This window comes from Talpa europaea, assembly GCF_964194135.1.
Source record: "Talpa europaea genome assembly, chromosome: 11".
Classification (NCBI taxonomy): Eukaryota; Metazoa; Chordata; class Mammalia; order Eulipotyphla; family Talpidae; genus Talpa; species Talpa europaea.
The window spans coordinates 35877334-35896349 of NC_140078.1; the positions used below are offsets into that span (position 1 = coordinate 35877334).

Below are 19016 nucleotides of genomic sequence, written 5' to 3' on the forward strand. Positions count from 1 at the left end.
ACTGACTAGAGTGAATTTGCTGCCAGCCTTCTGGTCTTGGAAATTAATCAGAACACAGTTCATGGTGGCACATTATTAACTAGTTTTCTCGAAGAATTCCTCATTTACCTGCCCTGAGAAATTTCATGACTTTTCCTGGGAAATACTCATAGAGCAGATCAGAGTGCCATTTTTTGGGAGAACACTCTTTTACCCACAGGTTATGTTCATTGTTGTCATTTAGAAAGTGTACCAGGGTCTCCCCGGCGGCGCAGCAGCTGAGTGCTGGGTTGCCAAGCTGCCAGCAGCCTCTGCAGCGCCAGTTCAATCCCCGGCCGCTGGGCGAGGGTCCCACATGGCGCGCAGACCTCTCCTGCGCCCGCTGCTCCCCTCAGCAGTGTATTTCGTCCGTCTGCCTGTTCTGCTCCCTGCTCTGGCTCTGGTGAATTCTCTCACTCTCCCGTGCTTCTGACTGTACCCAGTGCTTGTGTAAATAAATAAATAAATCTTTAAAAAAAAAAAGAAAAAAGAAAGTGTACCAGTTTTGGAAGTTTTCAGTTGCATATAAGATAAACTGGCCTAGGGCCTCCCTGGTGACGCAACAGGTTGAACACTGCGCTGTGAAGCTGTCTGCAGCCTCTGCAGCACAGGTTTGATTCCCAGCTAGCCAGGGAGATACCCACATGGCGTGGCAGACCTCTCCTGTCTTGCTCGCTGCTCCCCTCAGCAGTGTTTTCAGTCCTTCTGCCTGTTCTGCTCCCCGCTCTGTCTCTGGTGAATTCTCTCACCTTCCCATGCCTCTGGCCTGTACTCCAGTGTTTGCATAAGTAAATAAATCTTTAAAAAAAAAAAAAGAGATAAACTGGCCTAAACAATCAAGGAAATACTTTGAGGAGCGACATACTCCCAGCCATTGCCCCCTCCCTAGGCTGTAACTGTGGTGTGACCTTGAGGTTCCTCCCACCACACATGAGAATACTTCCCCATCTCATGGCTGTTAGACTCACACACATGAATATCTTTGGCCTGACTGAAGAAGTATTGCTTATCTCCATTTATTTTTCTTGCACATGTACAATTGCTATGAGAAGCACGTGCCCCAGCTATCTCTCAGCAAAAAAGCTAAGAGAAATGTAAACCAGATCTGGGTTCAACCTGAGTTCAACCTGTATCAGTCAACTGCCAGTTGACCCAGAGTTGCATGAGCAAGAACAGATAACAGTTGTTTTAAGGCAGTGAATTTTTGAGGTGATTTGTTACACAGCACCACTGAGACAATAGCTGACTGATATTTTATTGCTCATATAGCTGAAAATTCCACTGTTAGAATGAACTTCCAGTAGGGCTTTAAAGGAATCCCTGTTTTATTTTCCTGTGATTCTCTTGGAGCTTCAACCCAGTATGGTTTCCCTCTTGGTGAAATCATAACTGTATTTCAGTCTTCACATCTGTATCCCATACCACCTGGAAGACAAAAAAAGGTTGTCCTCTTCAGCCATTATAAAAAGTCCGGGGCCTCACTCTGACTAGGACAACTTAGGTCAGTTATTGCATAAGGAGGGCAGGATTATACAACTTGGTTTATGTCAATCAAAGTTCCCTCTTAAAGATTTTATGTTATGCCTCATTAAAGGTGGGCAAGAGGAAGGAACAGATGCTGAGAGGCATCAGCAATGTTAGTAGTATAGAGAGTTTAAAATCTCCAAACCTTATTTTAAATTTCTATTAATACCTTAGTTGACTCAAGTGTATTTGTTGCAAATGTGGGAACTAAAATGATCACGAGTTACTTTCTTCACTCCCAGTAGTTCTCCTTGACTTCAAACAAAGGCTTGAACAAGTTTTTGTCATTCTGAAAATATCAGTGAACACCTACTATGTACAAATACTGGTGTAAGTAGGGCAAGGGATGCCAAATTGAGTAAGAGATAATGCTTGCCTTTCAGTATTCAACTATTATAATCCATTGTTCAAAATTTGAGGTAAACCTTGGAAACATGGAAAGATTTGGGAACTGGTTAAATAATTCCAAATAATTGCCAACTTGGGAGTGTAGACTTAGCTGCTTTCCTTAAGTCCCTCTTTCTCTTTGTATTTTTTTTTCCAGTTGAGTTATGCCTTGAACCATACAAACAGAAAACTAACATTGGAACCTAAAATAACTGTTAATGCCAAGATTGTTGTGGTTGGTGCATCCAATGTTGGAATTTCCTTCCTGGAGACATTGGTATTTTGGTGAGTGCTTATCTTTTTCTATTTGTTTGTTTTTTTTTTTTTTACTATACCTCACAGCCCCCTGTGAAAGAACAAGTATGTGTTTGCCATACCATATGCCTTGTGTATGTAGATTAATGAATTGGTGGAATATTCTAGAACAGGAGTTAGCAAACTATTGCTCAGCATTAAATCTAACTTTCCACCTGATTTTCTAAATAAAACTTTATGGGAGCACAGCTATACTAAGTTGTTTATGTGTTGTCTATGACTTTTCTTAATACAACAGATTTGAGTAACTGTGACATAGGCCATTTGATCTGCAATGCCTAAATATATACACTTTACCCCTTTCCAGAAGAAGTTTGCCAACCTTTATTCTATACGAGTGGTTCCCTTATCTAGAAATTGCCTGGAGCCTTTGTTAAAGGTTGCAGAACTAGAAACATAGGAAGGGCTCTAATCTGTATTTTTGCAGGTGCTCCATATAATCAAGCAGGTCTGGGAACCAATTTTTATTTTAGGCATCACAAGCCAGTTTTCTGAAATAGCAAATAGGCCAAGAGATTTTTTTCCTAATCCCTGCATTTTGGGTGTCATGAAGTAGGGTAAACCTTGTGGGGAAGAGTGAGAGCTTTGATGCTTTTTTCTATTATCCTCAAAGAACTAACCAGATTTTCTTTCATAGACATTTCCTGATAGGTTATTCCTAAGGATTTTCAGCTTCCCCCAATTAGCAATCCATCTTCTCACAGAATCTCAGCAGGAAGAGAGTGTGTTATTGACCAACATCTTGGGATCATGCCCTGACTTTCCCACCACCTGATACAGAACTCTAGATAGACTACCTAACTTAGACTCAGTTTCATCACTTATTTTTATTCATTTATTTTTTTGACATTTATCACCATTTTCTTTATTTTTTTAATTTAAAGATTTATTTTTATTTATTTATACAAGCGCTGGGTACAGTCAGAAGCACGGGAGGGTGAGAGAATTCACCAGAGCCAGAGCGGGGAGCAGAGCAGGCAGGAGGACCGAAGTACACTGCTGAGGGGAGTAGCGGGCGGCAGGAGAGGTCTGTGCACCATGTGGGACCCTCCTCTGGTGGCCGGGGAGCAGCCGGGGATCGAACCGGCGCTGCAGAGGCTGCGGGCAGCCTCGCAACCCAGCACCCAACCGCTGCGCCACCGGGGAGGCCCATATCACCATTTTCTTTAATTGTACTTTTTTTTTTTAATTGAGGTAACATTGGTTTACAACACTGTATGATATTGGGGTATAGCTTCACACCTCTTCATATGTATGTTACCATGCCACAATTATTACCAAAGCACCCAGAGTCCACTCTAGTTCATTGGGCCCTGCCTCCTTTTACTCCCCACTGCTATCCTCCCTATTTGGTAGCCTCAATTCTATAGTCAGATTTCTATGGTTAGTTTCAGGTTAATATTGTCTGTTCCTTTGGTTTTTTTCTCTCTATTCCACATATGAGTGAAATCATTCAGTGTTTGTCTTTCTCCTTCTGACTTATTTTGCTTACCATAAACCTCTTCAGTTCCATCCATGTTGTCACCTATAGCATGATTTCATCTTTTTTTTTTATATATAGCTGAGTAATATTCCATTGTCTCTGTATACCACATCTTAATCTACTTATCTGTCACTAGACACTTAGGTTGTTTTCATAACTTGGCTATTGTAATTAGTGCTGCAGTGAACATAGGAATGCATATTTTCCTTTGAATTAGTGTTTTTGCATTCTTTTGTAGATACATTGGCATGGTATTGCTGGAGCTTATGGTAGATCTACTTTTGATATTTTGAGACTTCATCAGACCATTTTCCATAGGAATTGGATCAGTATACATTCCCACTAGCAGTGTACAAGGGTTCCTTTTTCTCAACATCCTAGCCCATACTTCTCGTTTCTGACCATTTTGAACAGGTCATTTGGGAGTGAAGTGCTATCTCACTGTGGTTTTTAATTTTCATTTCTCTGATGATAAGTGATGATGAACATTTTTTCATGTGCCAGTTGTCTTTGGAGAAGTTTCTGTTTAGCTCTTAGGTCTGCTTTTTGATTGGGTTGATTTCTTTTTGTTGAGTAGTATGAGTTCTTTGTAGATCTTAGATATTAGTCCTCTGATGGATGTAGGATCTGGAAATATTTTCTCCCATTCAGTAGGGTGTCTTTTTGTTTTAATGATAGTTTCTTTTGTCATGCAGAAGCCTTTTAGTTTCATGTAATACTATTTATTTATGCCTTTTGTTTCCTCTGTCATTGGAGTCAAGTCCCCAAAGACATCCATGAAGCCAATGTCAAAGAGCACGTGTTTTCTTCTATGTAATTCATGGTTTTAGGTCTTATGTCCAAGCCTTTAGTCCATTTTGAGTTAATTTTTTGTGTATGGGGTGAAATAGTGGTCTAATTTCATTCTTTTACATGTGGTTGGCTAGTTTTCCCAACACAATTTGTTAAAGACACTTCCTTTTTCTATTGTATGCTCTTGGTTCCTTTGTCATAAATTAACTGTTCATATAAGTGTGTGTTTATTTCTGTGTGTCTGTTTTTATCTAGTACTGTGCTATTTTGATTTCTGTGGTTTTGTAGTTTAGTATGAAGTCTGTGAGTATGATACTGCCATTCTTTTTGTTCCAATTGCCTGTCTATGAAGGGTCTTTTGTGGTTTCATATGAATTTCAGTAATGGTTGTTCTATTTCCTTGTAGAATGCCTTCAAAACTTTGATAGAGAATGCAATGAATCTGTATATTGCTTTGGGTAACATGGTCATTTTAACAATATTAATTCTTCCAATCCAGCATGGAATATCTTTCCATTTATTTGTGTCTTCTTCTGTTTCTTTTAATAATCTTCATTGTAATTAATTTTCACTGTACAAGTCTTTCACCTTCTTTCTTAAATGTATTCCTAGGTATTTAATTCTTTTTTTAAAAAAAAAAGATTTATTTATTTATTTATTTATTTATTTATTTATTTATACAAGCACTGGGTATAGTCAGAAGCACAGGAGGGTGAGAGAATTCACCAGAGCCACAGTGGGGAACAGAACAGGCAGACAGACGAAGTACACTGCTGAGGGGAGCAGCGGGCGCGGCAGGAGAGGTCTGTCATGCCATGTGGAACCCTTGCCGGCGGCCGGGGATGGAACCGGCACTGCAGAGGCTGCGGGCAGCCTCGCAGCCCAGCGTTCAACCACTGCGCCACCAGGGGAGGCCCGGTAAATTCTTTTTGATGTGACTGTAAATGGAGTTGTTTTCTTGATTTGTCTTCTAGTTCACTATATATAGGAATGCAACAGACTTTTGTATGTTAATTTTGTAGCCTGCCACTTTATACTGACTTACTGTTTCTAATACTTTTTTAGTAGAGTATTTAGGGTTTTCTAAGTATTTTATCATGTCAGCTGCATATACTGATAATTTTACTTGTTCTTTTCATATTTGTATTCCTTTTATAGCTCCTTGTCTAATTTCTCTAACTAGTACTCCTAATACTCTGTTGAAAAGTAGTGTTAAAAGTGAAAATGCATACATTGTGCAAAAATGAAAAATGATGTATAAAATATAAAATGAAAAAAAAATTTAAAAAGTGGGCAACTTTGTCTTGTACCTGGCCTTAAAAGAAAATCTTTCAGGACACAGAAACATCAATTCCAAAGAACACCTGCACCCCTATGTTTATAGCAGCACTGTTTACAATAGCTAAGCTTTGGAAACAACCCAAATGCCCAAAAATAGATGACTGGATCAAGAAGATGTGGTACATATATACCATGGAATATTACTCAGCATTCAAAAAAGATAAACACATGCAATTTGCAGCAACATGGATGGCGCTGGAAGGGATCATGCTCAGCGAAATAAGCCAAAAAGAAAAAGAAAAATACTGGATGGTCTCACTCATAGCAGGAATCTAGAAAACTTAAGTAAGGGACCAGGAAAATGAATATAAGAAAGTGAAAATCAAAATCAACAAAAAACTATGAACCAGAGACACTTTTTGGGGGGTGGTGGGCGGGAGGGGAAGGATTGGGGTCAGAATGGGGCGTTTGCAATTGTATGGGGGAATATAAAAATAAAATTTATTATTTAAAAAAAAAAAGAAAATCTTTCAGTTTTTCACAATTGAGTATGATGTTAGCTGTGCATTTGGCAAATATGACCTTTATTATGCTGAGGTATGTATCTTCTTTCCCCATTTTTTGAATTTTTTTATCATAAGCAAATGTTGGATCATGTCAAATGCTTTTTCTGGATCTACTGATGTAATATGATTTTTTTCTTTTACTTTGTTGATGTGAATTACATTAACTGATTTGCAGATGTTGAACCATCCTTACATCCTGGAACAAATCTCACTTGGTCATGATGTATGATCCTTTTAATGTATTGTTGAATTTGGTTTGCTAAGATTTTGTTGAGAATTTTTACATCTAGGTACATGAAGGATGCTGGTCTGTAGTTTTCTTTCTTTGTGATGTCCTTGTCTGTTTTCAGTATCAAAGTAATGTTGCCCTCATAAAATGTGAGAGCATTCCCAATCTCTCAAATTTTTGGGGAGAATTTTTTTGGGAGAAGGATAGGTACTAGTTTGTCTTTGAAGGTTTGCTAGGACTCAATAATAAAACTAGGTGATCCAGTGCTACATAGATGTATAACATCTTATTTCTTTCTCCTTCCACGTGGGTCCTTTATGTATTACTATCTTTAAGGTCATTGGTTCAACCCTCCATTTGATATATTCTGATTCCATAGCTTTCTCTAGAATTTTTAAACTCATTTATTGAGCTTCTTAAGCCCTGAGTCTCTGTTTTCTTAAATCTTCAATTTCTACCTTCTATTCACTAAGTTTATTTCTGAACTCATTAATTTTTCTGAATTTCGTATCTCTTTTCTGAGTTTTCTTATACCTCTTTAACTGCCTTCTGTATTCTTTCTCATTGATTTTCTTTATTGTAACAGTTTTGAACTCTCTATGTGATAGGGAGATATAACCTTCCATGTCTTTTGGTTAGATTCTAGAGTTGCTTTCTTTTTGTGATGCCATATTCCCTTGAGGTCTCAAGGTGTCATGTGTTACATGTTTCTGTCTGCCACTTTTGCTGCTTTTTTTAAAAATACATCTATAGCAGCAATTTAGAGAATTGAACTACATTAACTTTTACCAAGGGTGACAGTGGTTTTATTTTATTTTATTGGTCATTGTTGGCTTCCATAGGTACGGAGACCTGTTTTTGCAGTTGATGAGTCAGTAGTGTGGTGAAAGTGTCCAGCTGCCAGTGGGAATGTACTGACAGGGGAGGGTTATCTGTGAATGTGGCCAATATCCTTCCTCTTTGGTGTTCTAGGTCTGAGTGCTTGCAATCTGTGCACTGTTAGTGTACTTCAGTACCAGTTTGAGAGATGATGGAGAAGTACAATATAAATCATTGTCTCAGTTCCTGCTTCTGGGGACCTGGTCTGTGGGGAGTACCCTATCTCTGTACATGTTTTTCCTAGATCAAAAGTGTGTGCCTCTACACTGTTTTGCTCTCCTCTCCCCATGACCACTGGCTAGGCCAGCAGCACTGTCATTTATATCTTCTGCCCAGACTACAGCCTCTAGGGTTCTCCCCACTCACCTTCTATTCAGTGAATATGCCTCTACTCTGTGTCTCCTCTTGCAAACTGTGTTGGTCTCTGATAGCCAATGAGTGTTACAGTTTTACCCTAAACCACAGGACTCTCTGGCTGTAGTGTCCCTCTGGTTAACTGTTAGATATTCCTCTGGGGAGCAAAGCAAGGAACCTCCTCTGTTGATAGCATGATGAAGTCCCCTTTCATTTAAAAAAAAAATCTCAGAGATGTTATAAAACACCCTGAATTTGGGGAAGCTACAACTTCCAAATTAAAAGTTTTTTTCCTAATCTTTTGCTCAGCATCACATGAGAATATTTAGCTACAATTTAAAACTTCAAGTCCTGGGAGGTAAATGGTAAATGGAAAATGGGATAAAACAACCCTAATAAGGCTCCTCTGGAAGCCAGCAATGTTACTACCCAAGAAAATGATGTGGGTCCTTCTGAAGGGTTAGATAAGGAAAGGGATGCAGAAATAACCCCTAAAAGGGGTCTGGTTGATATGGAGATGAACTTACCCCAAGTGGTTATTTTGCTCATTTGATATTACATTAACCAGATAAAGAATGAATTATTTTTTCACTTTCCAGCAATTTGTTTAATTATCCAGAACATGACCTTAGTTAACCAGAAATCAGTCACATGTCATTATTGAAATTAGCAACAGAATTCATGTGTTTCAAATACTGTGGTCACTGTATAGTAATCTTTCATTGTGTGAAAGTAATAATGAAAAATATCCAGGAATATCTGCTTTCCTGTGTATACTACATGATAGTTTGAGGACTTCATGTGTTCTAGTGAGTCTTTTCATTTAATCTTTGAAAAGCAAGTCCTATGCAACCATTTTTGAGCAATGAATTATCAAGGTAGAGTTGTAAAATTCTAACAGTCAAGAAGTTATCATAAACTGGTCTTAAATTTTAATTTAGCTACGTACTCAGTTATTATGTTTTGTTTAAATGATTATATTAAGATATATATGTATAATTTCCTTTTGTGAAATAAGCTAAGATTTAATAGTCAACTATAAATTTTGACATAAATACTTGATTGATCAAATTCCTCAAACAGACCTTTTTAAAGCATTTTAAAGTGCTCATAATTCTTTATCATCATTACACAGATTATATACACTAAAAATAGAGTGGTGTCAGTTTACGGATCTCTAATCCTTAAGAGAGGAAATAGTTTTCTCATTATTTTCTCTAATTATTTTAAATTAACAATCACCATAGCAACCTACTGCATATTTTACTTTACCAGTTTAGCTGCCACTTGAACTCAATTTTCTAAATGATTTTTGAGTTGGAATAAAATTGAAGACACACCATTTTCACTGAACACTGGCCCCCAGTGAAGATTAAATCCACATTTTAGAGGCAAGATTTAGAAAAATCACCTTCCTTGGGCTCTTGTACTGCATTATCTAACCCAGCTGGGGTGCTGTAGTTCCTGGAAAACCCATTTGAGACCCAGTAAGCAACCTTTTTTCCCCAGAAAAATCTAGTAATCCTGTCATCTGGTGACAAAACAGGCATAACTCTTTGTTCTTATATTACTTACATGCAAAAAAATTACAAAGCACATTTGGTTTCTTCTTCAAAGGGCACCAAAAGTAGTCCTTGTGTAAGTTCTTTTCCCTTGTCACAGGCTTCTTTTCCAAGTGCTACTGGGGGGAGCTGAAGTCATTTTTCCAAAGTCATCAGGATGTAATTTCCAGAAAGAGAAAATACTGAGAGTTATACTTCAATATTCTTTTAAACATAACATTCTCTCTGGTCATGCTGCCCATCCACAGTGGCATCTTCACAGACACACAGCGTATGGTTGTCAGGCCGGTATGTCAATGTGCATCATCTTTCCTTACTATAGTACAAGGCTTTCTGGGCTCTCCAGTGCCCAGTGATATGTGTAATAGATATTTTCCTAGAGACACACACTAGAACCCTTTGTGAATTCCTCCATTCTCCCCGTTCTGGAAGAATTCTTGCACTCTGGGCTGAAAAACAGTGTCCTTGCCCTTAGAGCTCTCTACAATGTTCATCACCCCTCCCTGATTGATCAGTGGAGAAGAGGGGATCCAAGGTAACCCAGGGGTAGGAGGAGGCACAACTCCTTTGTTCCTGTCCACAAGGTCATGTGCATTTGTCTTCTGCAGGCATTATGTTCACACAGCTCCACAGGCAGCAGAGGAGGGAGCGAGTTCAGGTCTACGCACCTACTCTGTCTTCATATGCATTCTAGCCTTCTTTCCCCGTCATATGCCCTGCTAGGGTGTGCACCCAAATGGTGGGAACCACAAGCCGAGCAGAGGAAGTACAGCAGGCATAGGGCTAAGGCCAGAAAGGAGCTTTCTTGGGGTGAGTTGGAGAAGGAAAAACCCCGCTCATCCTATGGTGTAGAGGACAGTGAACTGGAAGAGAAAGGCAGCTTTTAAGACATTTTCCTGTGAATTATCCATGTTCTTCATGATGCCCAAGATGCAAGTGATGGACCAGAACTGCTTTAATATGGTTCTTGTGATGGATAGGTTGTGTTCTTTTTGTTCTTTGGGACTGAAACTTCTTGGCTTGGGTAATGTGTTTCATCCTTCTTTGTATTTCTATTAAAAAATACTTAGTATTTCTATTAATTTACAACATGTACTACTGGAAAAATCAGAAAGAAGCCAGTCTTGAGCGTGAGCCCACCTCTGCTGCCAACCAAGGCCCTGATGGTGGTCTCGTCCTCCTTATCATGCTGGGGGTGGGTCACAACAGGGATCCTGCCTGCCCAAAGGCGCTGTCACCCTAGGAACGCCACCAGCTGTAGCAGATGTAAGAAAGGGACTCCTTGTATATACTTGGATCAGCAGCCAAGTCCTGAGGTGAGATGCTATCATCCGTCATGTAGACACTATATCCCAGTAGAAAGTGTTATAATAAAGCCTAAAAGCACTTTACAGAAATCAAGAAGCTTCTTTCCATAACACATAGAAAATTTTATTTTGGGTACTGGGTTTAACTTGGCTGAACTTCCCAAACATGATATTTTGAAAATGTTAGGCTTTCCACAAAAGCATTTAAAATATTTTTAAAAGGAAATTTGAACATGCTGTTTTTTGAAAAAAGAGCAGGGACGAGATCTAATTTGTCTTATGTTTTACCTCTTTGGTGTTCACAGTGTGGCCTATGGTCTTGGGTCAACAGCGTCAGCATCACCTAGAGCTTGTTGAAAATGCAGAACCTCAGGCCTTGCCTCAAATTAGTCCCAAATAGGTCTATCTGTTTCTCCCCAGAATTATACAGAACAGCTTCTTCACTCTCATAGGTCTTAATGTACTGAGCTGAAGCAGATCGTATTTTATTCTGTTTCAACTTGCATGTCTATTACATTATTTACTCCTAATTATGGAGCGATTCCTTTTAATCCATTATATTCAAATCCTTCCTAATTCAATTGTGAAGTAAACTACCTCGTGAAGCGCCTGTAATGGCTCTAGAAAAAGGCATCGATAAATCCTAGAAGGACAATAGCTGAAAGCAGCCCTGGGTGGTGTCCAGATGACCCTTTGTGTGACTCCTGGAAAGTACTGGTAGCATTAGAACCACCACTTCAACTACCGGGAAGAGTTCTCTCTCAAACCCACCCAATGATCTCACCTAAGAATGAAGTCGTTGGTTTTCGTGCTAGACATCGATTCCTCATCTGGTTGAAATGTGTGGAGGTTCCAAGAATAGCTTGGAACTGGCAGTGCATGTTTGTAAAGCTACAATTGCGGCCGGATGACCATAACTCCTGTTATCGGGCAATGCAGGACCGCACAATATCCGCCGCAGCTGTGGCGTCTGGCAGCAACCAGCCAAGCGCTTGCAGCTTAATTAGGCTTTTTATCTTTACATTTGTCTAAGGACATCTGAAACCTTCAGTGTGGCCTGTCACTAATTAGGTGACTAATTAAATAGTTAGAGCCTCCTTGCTGATCTCAATGCTAAACCCCAATGAACAGGTTGGTGGCTGTCGTTCTGACTGTCAGGCTCTGCCACAGGAATCGATGCATCTCTGTTCTCTCTGTGTGTCCTTTTGGTACCAGGGCAAAGGCAGCACAGTGGTCAGGACTGTGGCACATGCTTGCTGCCCTCCGTGCCTGGGGTACAGGCAGCAATCATCAAGGCAGGTCTCATCTCGCCATATTGTTATGTTGGCTTCACACTGGGACCTGTCAAGGGCCGAGACGGGGCCCAGCTGGTAGCCGGGGTGGTGGGGGGGAAGATGGAGACAATTATGTGTCAGGCTCAGAGGCCCAGCCTCCACAGGCAAGAGGATCTGACATAATGACCCTGAACTCCCCCGGTATTGCTCGTCACAGTAGGGTTTCCTAATCGGACGCCAATATTCAAAGATAATTAATGTTAAATGAAAGTATCTTCATATATTGAAATTATCCACTTTTGCTCATTTCCGGATAACTTGTCCTTCTAGTACCCACTTGAGAGTTTCCCAGGATGAAAGAAAAGTCATGCTCTTTGAGCATTTTTAGGTCTTTTTGGGGATCAGGTTATTGTCATGTTTTGCAGTGTGGTTCTTTGGGGTTATGATATGGATAGCTAGTACATTCTTCCTAGTCTCACAAGGCACACACAGCTGCGTAATGAACCTGCCCACTCAGTCTTCATCCTCTGCTATCAAATGATAACATTGCCACCTTTCTTGGTTTGCATTCCTTCAAAATCTGAAAACAAAGAATTTCAGTACGAGTAGTTTATTTGGGAATGGGCCTGGAGAGCTACTTGAGCAAACAGGGTGGTGAGATGGGGAAGGGAGGAAAGTCAACAAAGCCCCCCAAAAGCCTTGGTTAGCAGGTTATCAGGGGCACGTGAGGTTCAGTCCTGTTGGGCCTCCAAACGTCACAACTGAGAGTGAGCTGAGAAGCTGGAGCATTAACCCACCTGTTTCAATCCTTGTGGTTGTCAAGTCACCATCGGCTGTTCTTCCCTCCTGCCACTCAAGCTCTCTTGCTCAGGAGATGCCCCCGGGAGGAAAACATTGGTGGTAGAAGAACCATTTTCCCTGAAAGCCTCTGGGAGAGTGCCCTTCCTGTCCCAGTTTCTTTAGTTTGTTGTCTTCTTTCTTGACATTCATATAGCTGCCCTTTAAGGAAGACAAAGACCGAAAAAAACCCAGAGAAGACTGGGTTAAGAGGATTTCGTGACTGCCTCTCTTCCCAGGCATTCTTGCAGCTCTAAAGAGAACCCCAGGGGTACTGCTCCACCAGAAACCTTTGCTGGAGACAAGATGGCATTTGGGGTCTATCTTGGAAACTACTTTATTTCTACTCAGGGATGAAGATAAGATAACTACATCCACAGTTTTGAAATGTGGTCTATGGAGCACACCGTCAACATAACCTAGAAAACTGTCAGCGGTCCAGATCTTCAGGCCCCATCTGTAGGGAATAGGATGTGGGGCCCAGGAATCATGTTTTCACAACTGTCCAGGGCAGCCTGAGGCCCTGTGCATTAGAGTACAGTGGACAGTAGAGCATCAGTGCTCTACCATGACTGATGGGGCCCAGGAACATCATCCAGCATGCGTGACCCTTAATTTCCTCATAGTACAATTGGGAAAACCACTCTAGAATCTATTGTCTGTGATGGTGCGAAGGCTCAAACAGGTCGTATATGTAAAGCATCAGGGAAATGCCTAGCACTCAATATTTATTAGACAAAGTAAACTTGTATATCTTAATCCCTGCTGGGAGCAGACCATTGTCTTTCAAGACCATTGTCTTTCACCCTCTGAGGAAAGAGGGTCTTCTTTTTTTTTTTTCCAAGATTTATTTATTTATGCACACAAGAACTGGGGTACAGGCCAGAGGTGTGGGTGTGGGGGGTGAGGGGATTCACCAGAGACAGAGTGGGGAACAGAACAGGCAGATCGACTGAAACACACTGCTGAGGGGAGCAGTGGGCAAGACAGGAGAAGTCTGCTGAGCCATGTGGGTATCTACCTGGCCAAGGGTCAAGCTTAAGCTGTAGTGGCTGCAGACAGCTTCGTAGGTTGCATCTTAACCCCTTGTGCCACCAGGGAGGCCCCAGAGGGTCTTCTTAATGTGGAAGATGCTCTCTTCCCCAAGAGTTCGGGATAAACCAGAGGTATTTCCTGCCAGCAGCTATGCATGCCCCTTGCCAGAGCTCCTTGTCTGGCAAACACATTCCCTTGGAGTTCCAGTCCAGTGGCGACCACCTCTGGCTTAACATCAAGGACCACACAAGCAGCCCAATACTCTGTTGCTTCTGTTTTGCAAAACTTCTTGACTTCAGGGAAAGCTGAAATTGTTTGTGTACTGCTCTTGTAGTTGACAACCCAAACTGAGGGCTGTCTAGATCCTATGGACCAAGGATTTTCATGGTTAAGGGGCCACCTCTGCAACTCTAAATGCCCATCAATCCTTTATAGACTGCTGATGGATCTTAGGCCTTTTCCTGATATTTAGATGTTTTGCAAACCTTAATCTGGTCATACTTGGATCCAGTATTCCACCACTATCTTTCAAGTTTGTCATCTAAATCTTAGGGGGCTCTGAGTGCACCCCCACTGCCACCAAGTACAGCAGTTTCACTTCATTGGAAAAAAGTGACCGAGACAAAAATTTCAGTCTTTACTCATATCTCCCACATATTTAATGGGCTCAGTCATAAACTTCCTTGATAGAAACTTCTATGTAATCCTACTTTCTTTTCTGAGCACCCAAGTCCCCGGGGAGCCTCTCATTTTTTCTATCCCTGAAACAATGGTTCTCAAATGTTGTCGTGGGAACACCAGCATCAACATCATTTGGGAAATTTTTAGAAACACAAATTCTTAAGTCTCCCTACAGACCTAATGCTTCAGAAACTCAGAGAATGGAGTCCAGCAATCTGTGTTCTGACAAGTCCCCCTAGGATTCACTCTGTGATGCCACTAGGTCAATTGCACCTCCATCCTGTAGCGCCACCTTTCTCATGGGCCGTCTCATGCCCCAAATGACAAAGTAAAGTGCGCCTTCAGCCATACTCTCTTCATTTCACTTCAGCTCTGATTCCCCTGATCACTTCCTTTTTTCTCTGAAGAGGGAGGATTCAGGCTATAACACCTACCCACTGAATTCTTTTATCCCAATTGAAGCAAATAGAAGTGTCCACAGGCACTGAGGGGATAAGCTGACCCTTTCTTGCAACACTTGATATTGGGTAAAAATTTGGTGGGAACAACTAGAAAGAGCCTGGTCTGGATGCATGTGAGTGGGGGCCCTTCTGTAGAAGTGCCAGCTGGTCATGTTCTCCGGGAAATGGAAGTGCTTGGAATCACTGTATGAGACCCAGACCAGACAAGGCTGGCTACTGAGAGAGGGTTCTGGAGACCATATTTATTTCTATCTATAGTTCTCTGAAGATAATTCCTTTAAAAGGAATAGCTAGAATCTTCCCACTATCACCAACATAGTAATGTACTTGGTCTTGGAAGAAACTGCTCTCAGTTTCCCTTTCTATTTTATGAATTTGTGGTGGAGGAAAATGTTATGAATCAGCTTCCTAGACATCAAGGTTAATGTTGATAACTTTTCCTATAAGCCACAGATTGCAAAAATTCCAGACTCAGAATTCTGCCCATTAGCGCTACTTTGGGAGGGTGGGGCACAAGTAGGGGTGTAGTTGCCTATCCTTTATAAAAAGACAATTTCCTAGGACCTTATTTCTGGGGTTACAGTTTGATAGTGCTGGACTGGGTGCTAGGAATCTGTATTTTTTTTTTAAGATTTATTTATTTGTGCATACAAGAACTGAGGTACAGGCCAGAGGTGGGGGTGAGGACTCACCAGAGACAGAGTAGGGAGCAGAACAGGCAGAGTGACTGAAACAAACTACTGAGGCGCAGGCAAGTCAGGAGAGGTCTGCAGTGCCATGTGGGTTGCTCCTTGGCTGGGGATCGAACTCATGCTGCAGCGGCTGCGGATACCTTCATAGGTTGCGTCTTAACGCCTTGCACCACCAGGGAGGCCCCTAGGAATCTGTATTTTTTTAACAGACTCACCAGGTCACTCTGACATGCAGTTGCATTTAGTAATCATTTGTGTAGATATTTCCTTAAAATTGGCAGTCTTATCTATAAGGAAACCTATTTCTCCCTCTAGTTTCTCAACCTAAGTAACCTGTTTTTATAGACCTGTTGTCCAAACCACATTTTCTAATTCTCAACACAGCATATAACTTCTAAATAGATCATTACTTCAAGGCTCACCAGGCATAATTATTACCTTATTAAACATTAAATAATTGAAATCATTACCTGTTCATAGAATTAACATGTTAAGTTGGAACTCGTAGAAAACATTTCACAAAGTTTGATGCTTAAGCTTTCACCATTAAGAATGAAGGCCCAATAAGACATATCTGCTAAGCATGAGGAAACCTGCCCACATAGTGTTAATAAAGCCTTCCTAACCTCTGGCATTTGCCCAGAATGTTAAAATTCTTCATCGCCCTTACTCCCCACCAGAAGTGATCTCACTCAATTTTGAATTTCCCATAATGCTTTGTTATTCCAGTGTTATGAAAATGATGGATTTGTGTCTTCTACTTTTGCCATCTTTGCATGTGAAGACCTTTCCACTTGTCTTTTACAGCTGACATCCTGGTATTTACATCTTATACAGAAACAAATAAACGTATGTTCAAAGTGAAAGTGTCTAATATTTTTACTTTTATGATCAACTGTTTCCCCTAAATTAGAAAGCAAGACTCAATTTCATTTCAGTATGTTTGCCAGAATCCCCCAATTTTATTTTTATTCGTTGAGAGGGCATTTCAAACATGACATAGACATTTTCATTTTGCTCATGTTTTGCTTATATGCCAAGTTCCAAATTTCACAAATCTTCCTCCAGCCCTTTAATCTAGCCACCAGCGTCCTCTCCTGTCAGGCGCCTGAGAAGCCACAGAGCTCCTACGTTACTACAGGCAAAAGTTTACTGCTATCTGGTGGGTCCAGTGTTGATTCTACATCCCTCGCCCCAGTACACAAGCCTGGTCTCAGGCAAACTTAAGTGATTTACCTTTGGGGCCTCCCTGGTGGCTCAAGGGGAAGACATAACCTATGATGCTAGCTGCAGCCACTGCAGCACGAGTTCCATCCCCGGCCAGCGAGATAACCACATAGCGCAGCAGACCTCTCCTGCCTCACCCGCTGCTCCCCTTACCAGTGTATTTCAGTAGATCTGCCTGTTCTGTTCTCCGCTCTCTCTCTGGTGAATCCTCTCACCCCCAACACCTCTGGCCTATACCTCAGTTCTTGTATGCATAAAATAAATAAATCTTTAAAAAAAAAAAAAAGAGAGAGAGATTTACCTTTGGCCATTTTCTCCAGGCCCCATTGTGGTTCCCACCAGGGCTTCTGTGAATAGGGGAGCCATGCAAAACTGTAACCAAGAGAAAGGAGAAATAGGTTTTGTGGGTCATGATTATAGATTTGCTGACGCTTCAGAGAAATAGGGTTTAAGTTCTCTAAAGGAGCTGAAGGGATCACAAACTGAATCAAGTGACTCAGCAAATTCTGTTGGTAGAAAGCAATACATTTATTGTTACATAATAAATTTATTGTTACACAATAAATACATTGATTGTTAAAAAAAAAAGGAGAAAGGAGAAGTGGGGTCTGGGAAAGCTTTGAACCTTTTCCTCAACCATGAACACCCCTCTCTAGAAGTGCTTGGAATCCTTAACACCTCAGTGTCTCTCTCTCAGAGAGTATCGTTACCTACAAAGGTATGGTGATGGCTGAAGCTTTACTGTTATTTTTACTAGCTCAACTAAAATGAAGTAAGTGGCAGGTTGACAGGTTTCTATCACCCAGAAAGGTAAGCAACAGGCAAATTTTCATTTATCATGCTTACCATGAATTGGCAACATAACCCTCTTTGTTAGAAGGATAGGGAAGTTTTGACCTAATTTTGTCAGAAAAGTCTCTTGTGATCTAAATATAAAAGAAAATCATTGCTGAAGCAGTTAAGACTTTTTCAGGGAATAGGGACCTCCTTGGTAGTGCAAGGGTTAAAGACAGCACTATCAAGCTACCACCAGCCACCAGCCACTGCAGCCGGGGAGCTAACCCACATGGTGAAGCAGACCTCTCCTGTCTTGCCCTCTGCTCCCCTCAGTAGTGTATTTCAGTAGACCCACCTGTTCTGCTCCTCACTCTGTCTCTGGTGAATCCTCTCATCCTCTGCCCCTGCACCTCTGGCCTGTACCCCGGCTCTTGTATGCATAAATAAATAAAACTTTAAAAAAAGACTTTTTTCAGGGAAAAATTGATAGATTATCTTAGTCTATTCTATACTTAACAATAAACATGTTGTTCTAATTTATCTTGCCCTATATTTTTCTTCTAATATTGGAATTTCCTGTAACTTCCACTTTTAAATCCCATCTATAGCATTTTATCATTGTTTGTGACTATGTAGTGGTATTAAAACTTAATTAAATCTAATTTATTCTTTGATTACTAAAATATGCAGTTAGGTTAAATAATCTATCTTGAGCTAGGATATACTGTCATTTGGCAAATATTTTATCATTGTATTGAACAATTCAGAAGGCAGAGATTTTAGTAAATTGTAGCATTTTGGTTGATGTGGAAAATTATTTTCTCACTACACTATTTGCTCAAATGAAAACATTAATGAAAGAAGTTTTTTAAATTACTTGCTTAGGTTGCCCTCACTATCCCAAAAATAAGGAGTAAGCAGAAACATTTAAAAAATAATAATAATAAGCATTCACCTGGCAGGTTGACAGGTTTCTACCACCCAGAAAGGTAAGCAACATGCAAAGTTTTATGTTTCTTTTATCATGCTCACCATAAATTGGCAACATGACCCTCTTTATTTGAAGGATAAGGATGTTTCGACCTAATTTTGTAGCTGCCCTCCTGAAGCAGGGAATGAAATGCAATACCTTTTACTTATTTCCCTGGATACTCTAATCCCTCCCTGCTTTACAAGTATCTTTGAGCTGTTCCTCCCTTTGTATCCACAGCAACGTGAAATCCCCACTGGAATTATCTGCTGCGAAAATGCAGGTGCACTTGCTTAACGTTTCAGTGGGTTGAGCACTTAACTTGAGGTTTTTTTTTTCCACAACACAGTGACCTTTGATTTTGG

The 19016-nt window shown here is 40.7% G+C and overlaps 1 protein-coding gene across 1 annotated transcript in view; it reads left to right on the forward strand.

Moving 5' to 3' along the window:
- CFAP61 (cilia and flagella associated protein 61) overlaps positions 1-19016 on the forward strand; it is a gene marked incomplete at both ends in the record, with an annotated part of 275048 nt that overhangs the window by 145471 nt on the left and 110561 nt on the right. The window contains one exon of the mRNA XM_084247720.1: positions 2087-2214. Within this exon, the coding sequence (XP_084103846.1) occupies positions 2087-2214 (128 nt within the window). The remainder of the gene's footprint in view (positions 1-2086; positions 2215-19016) is intronic.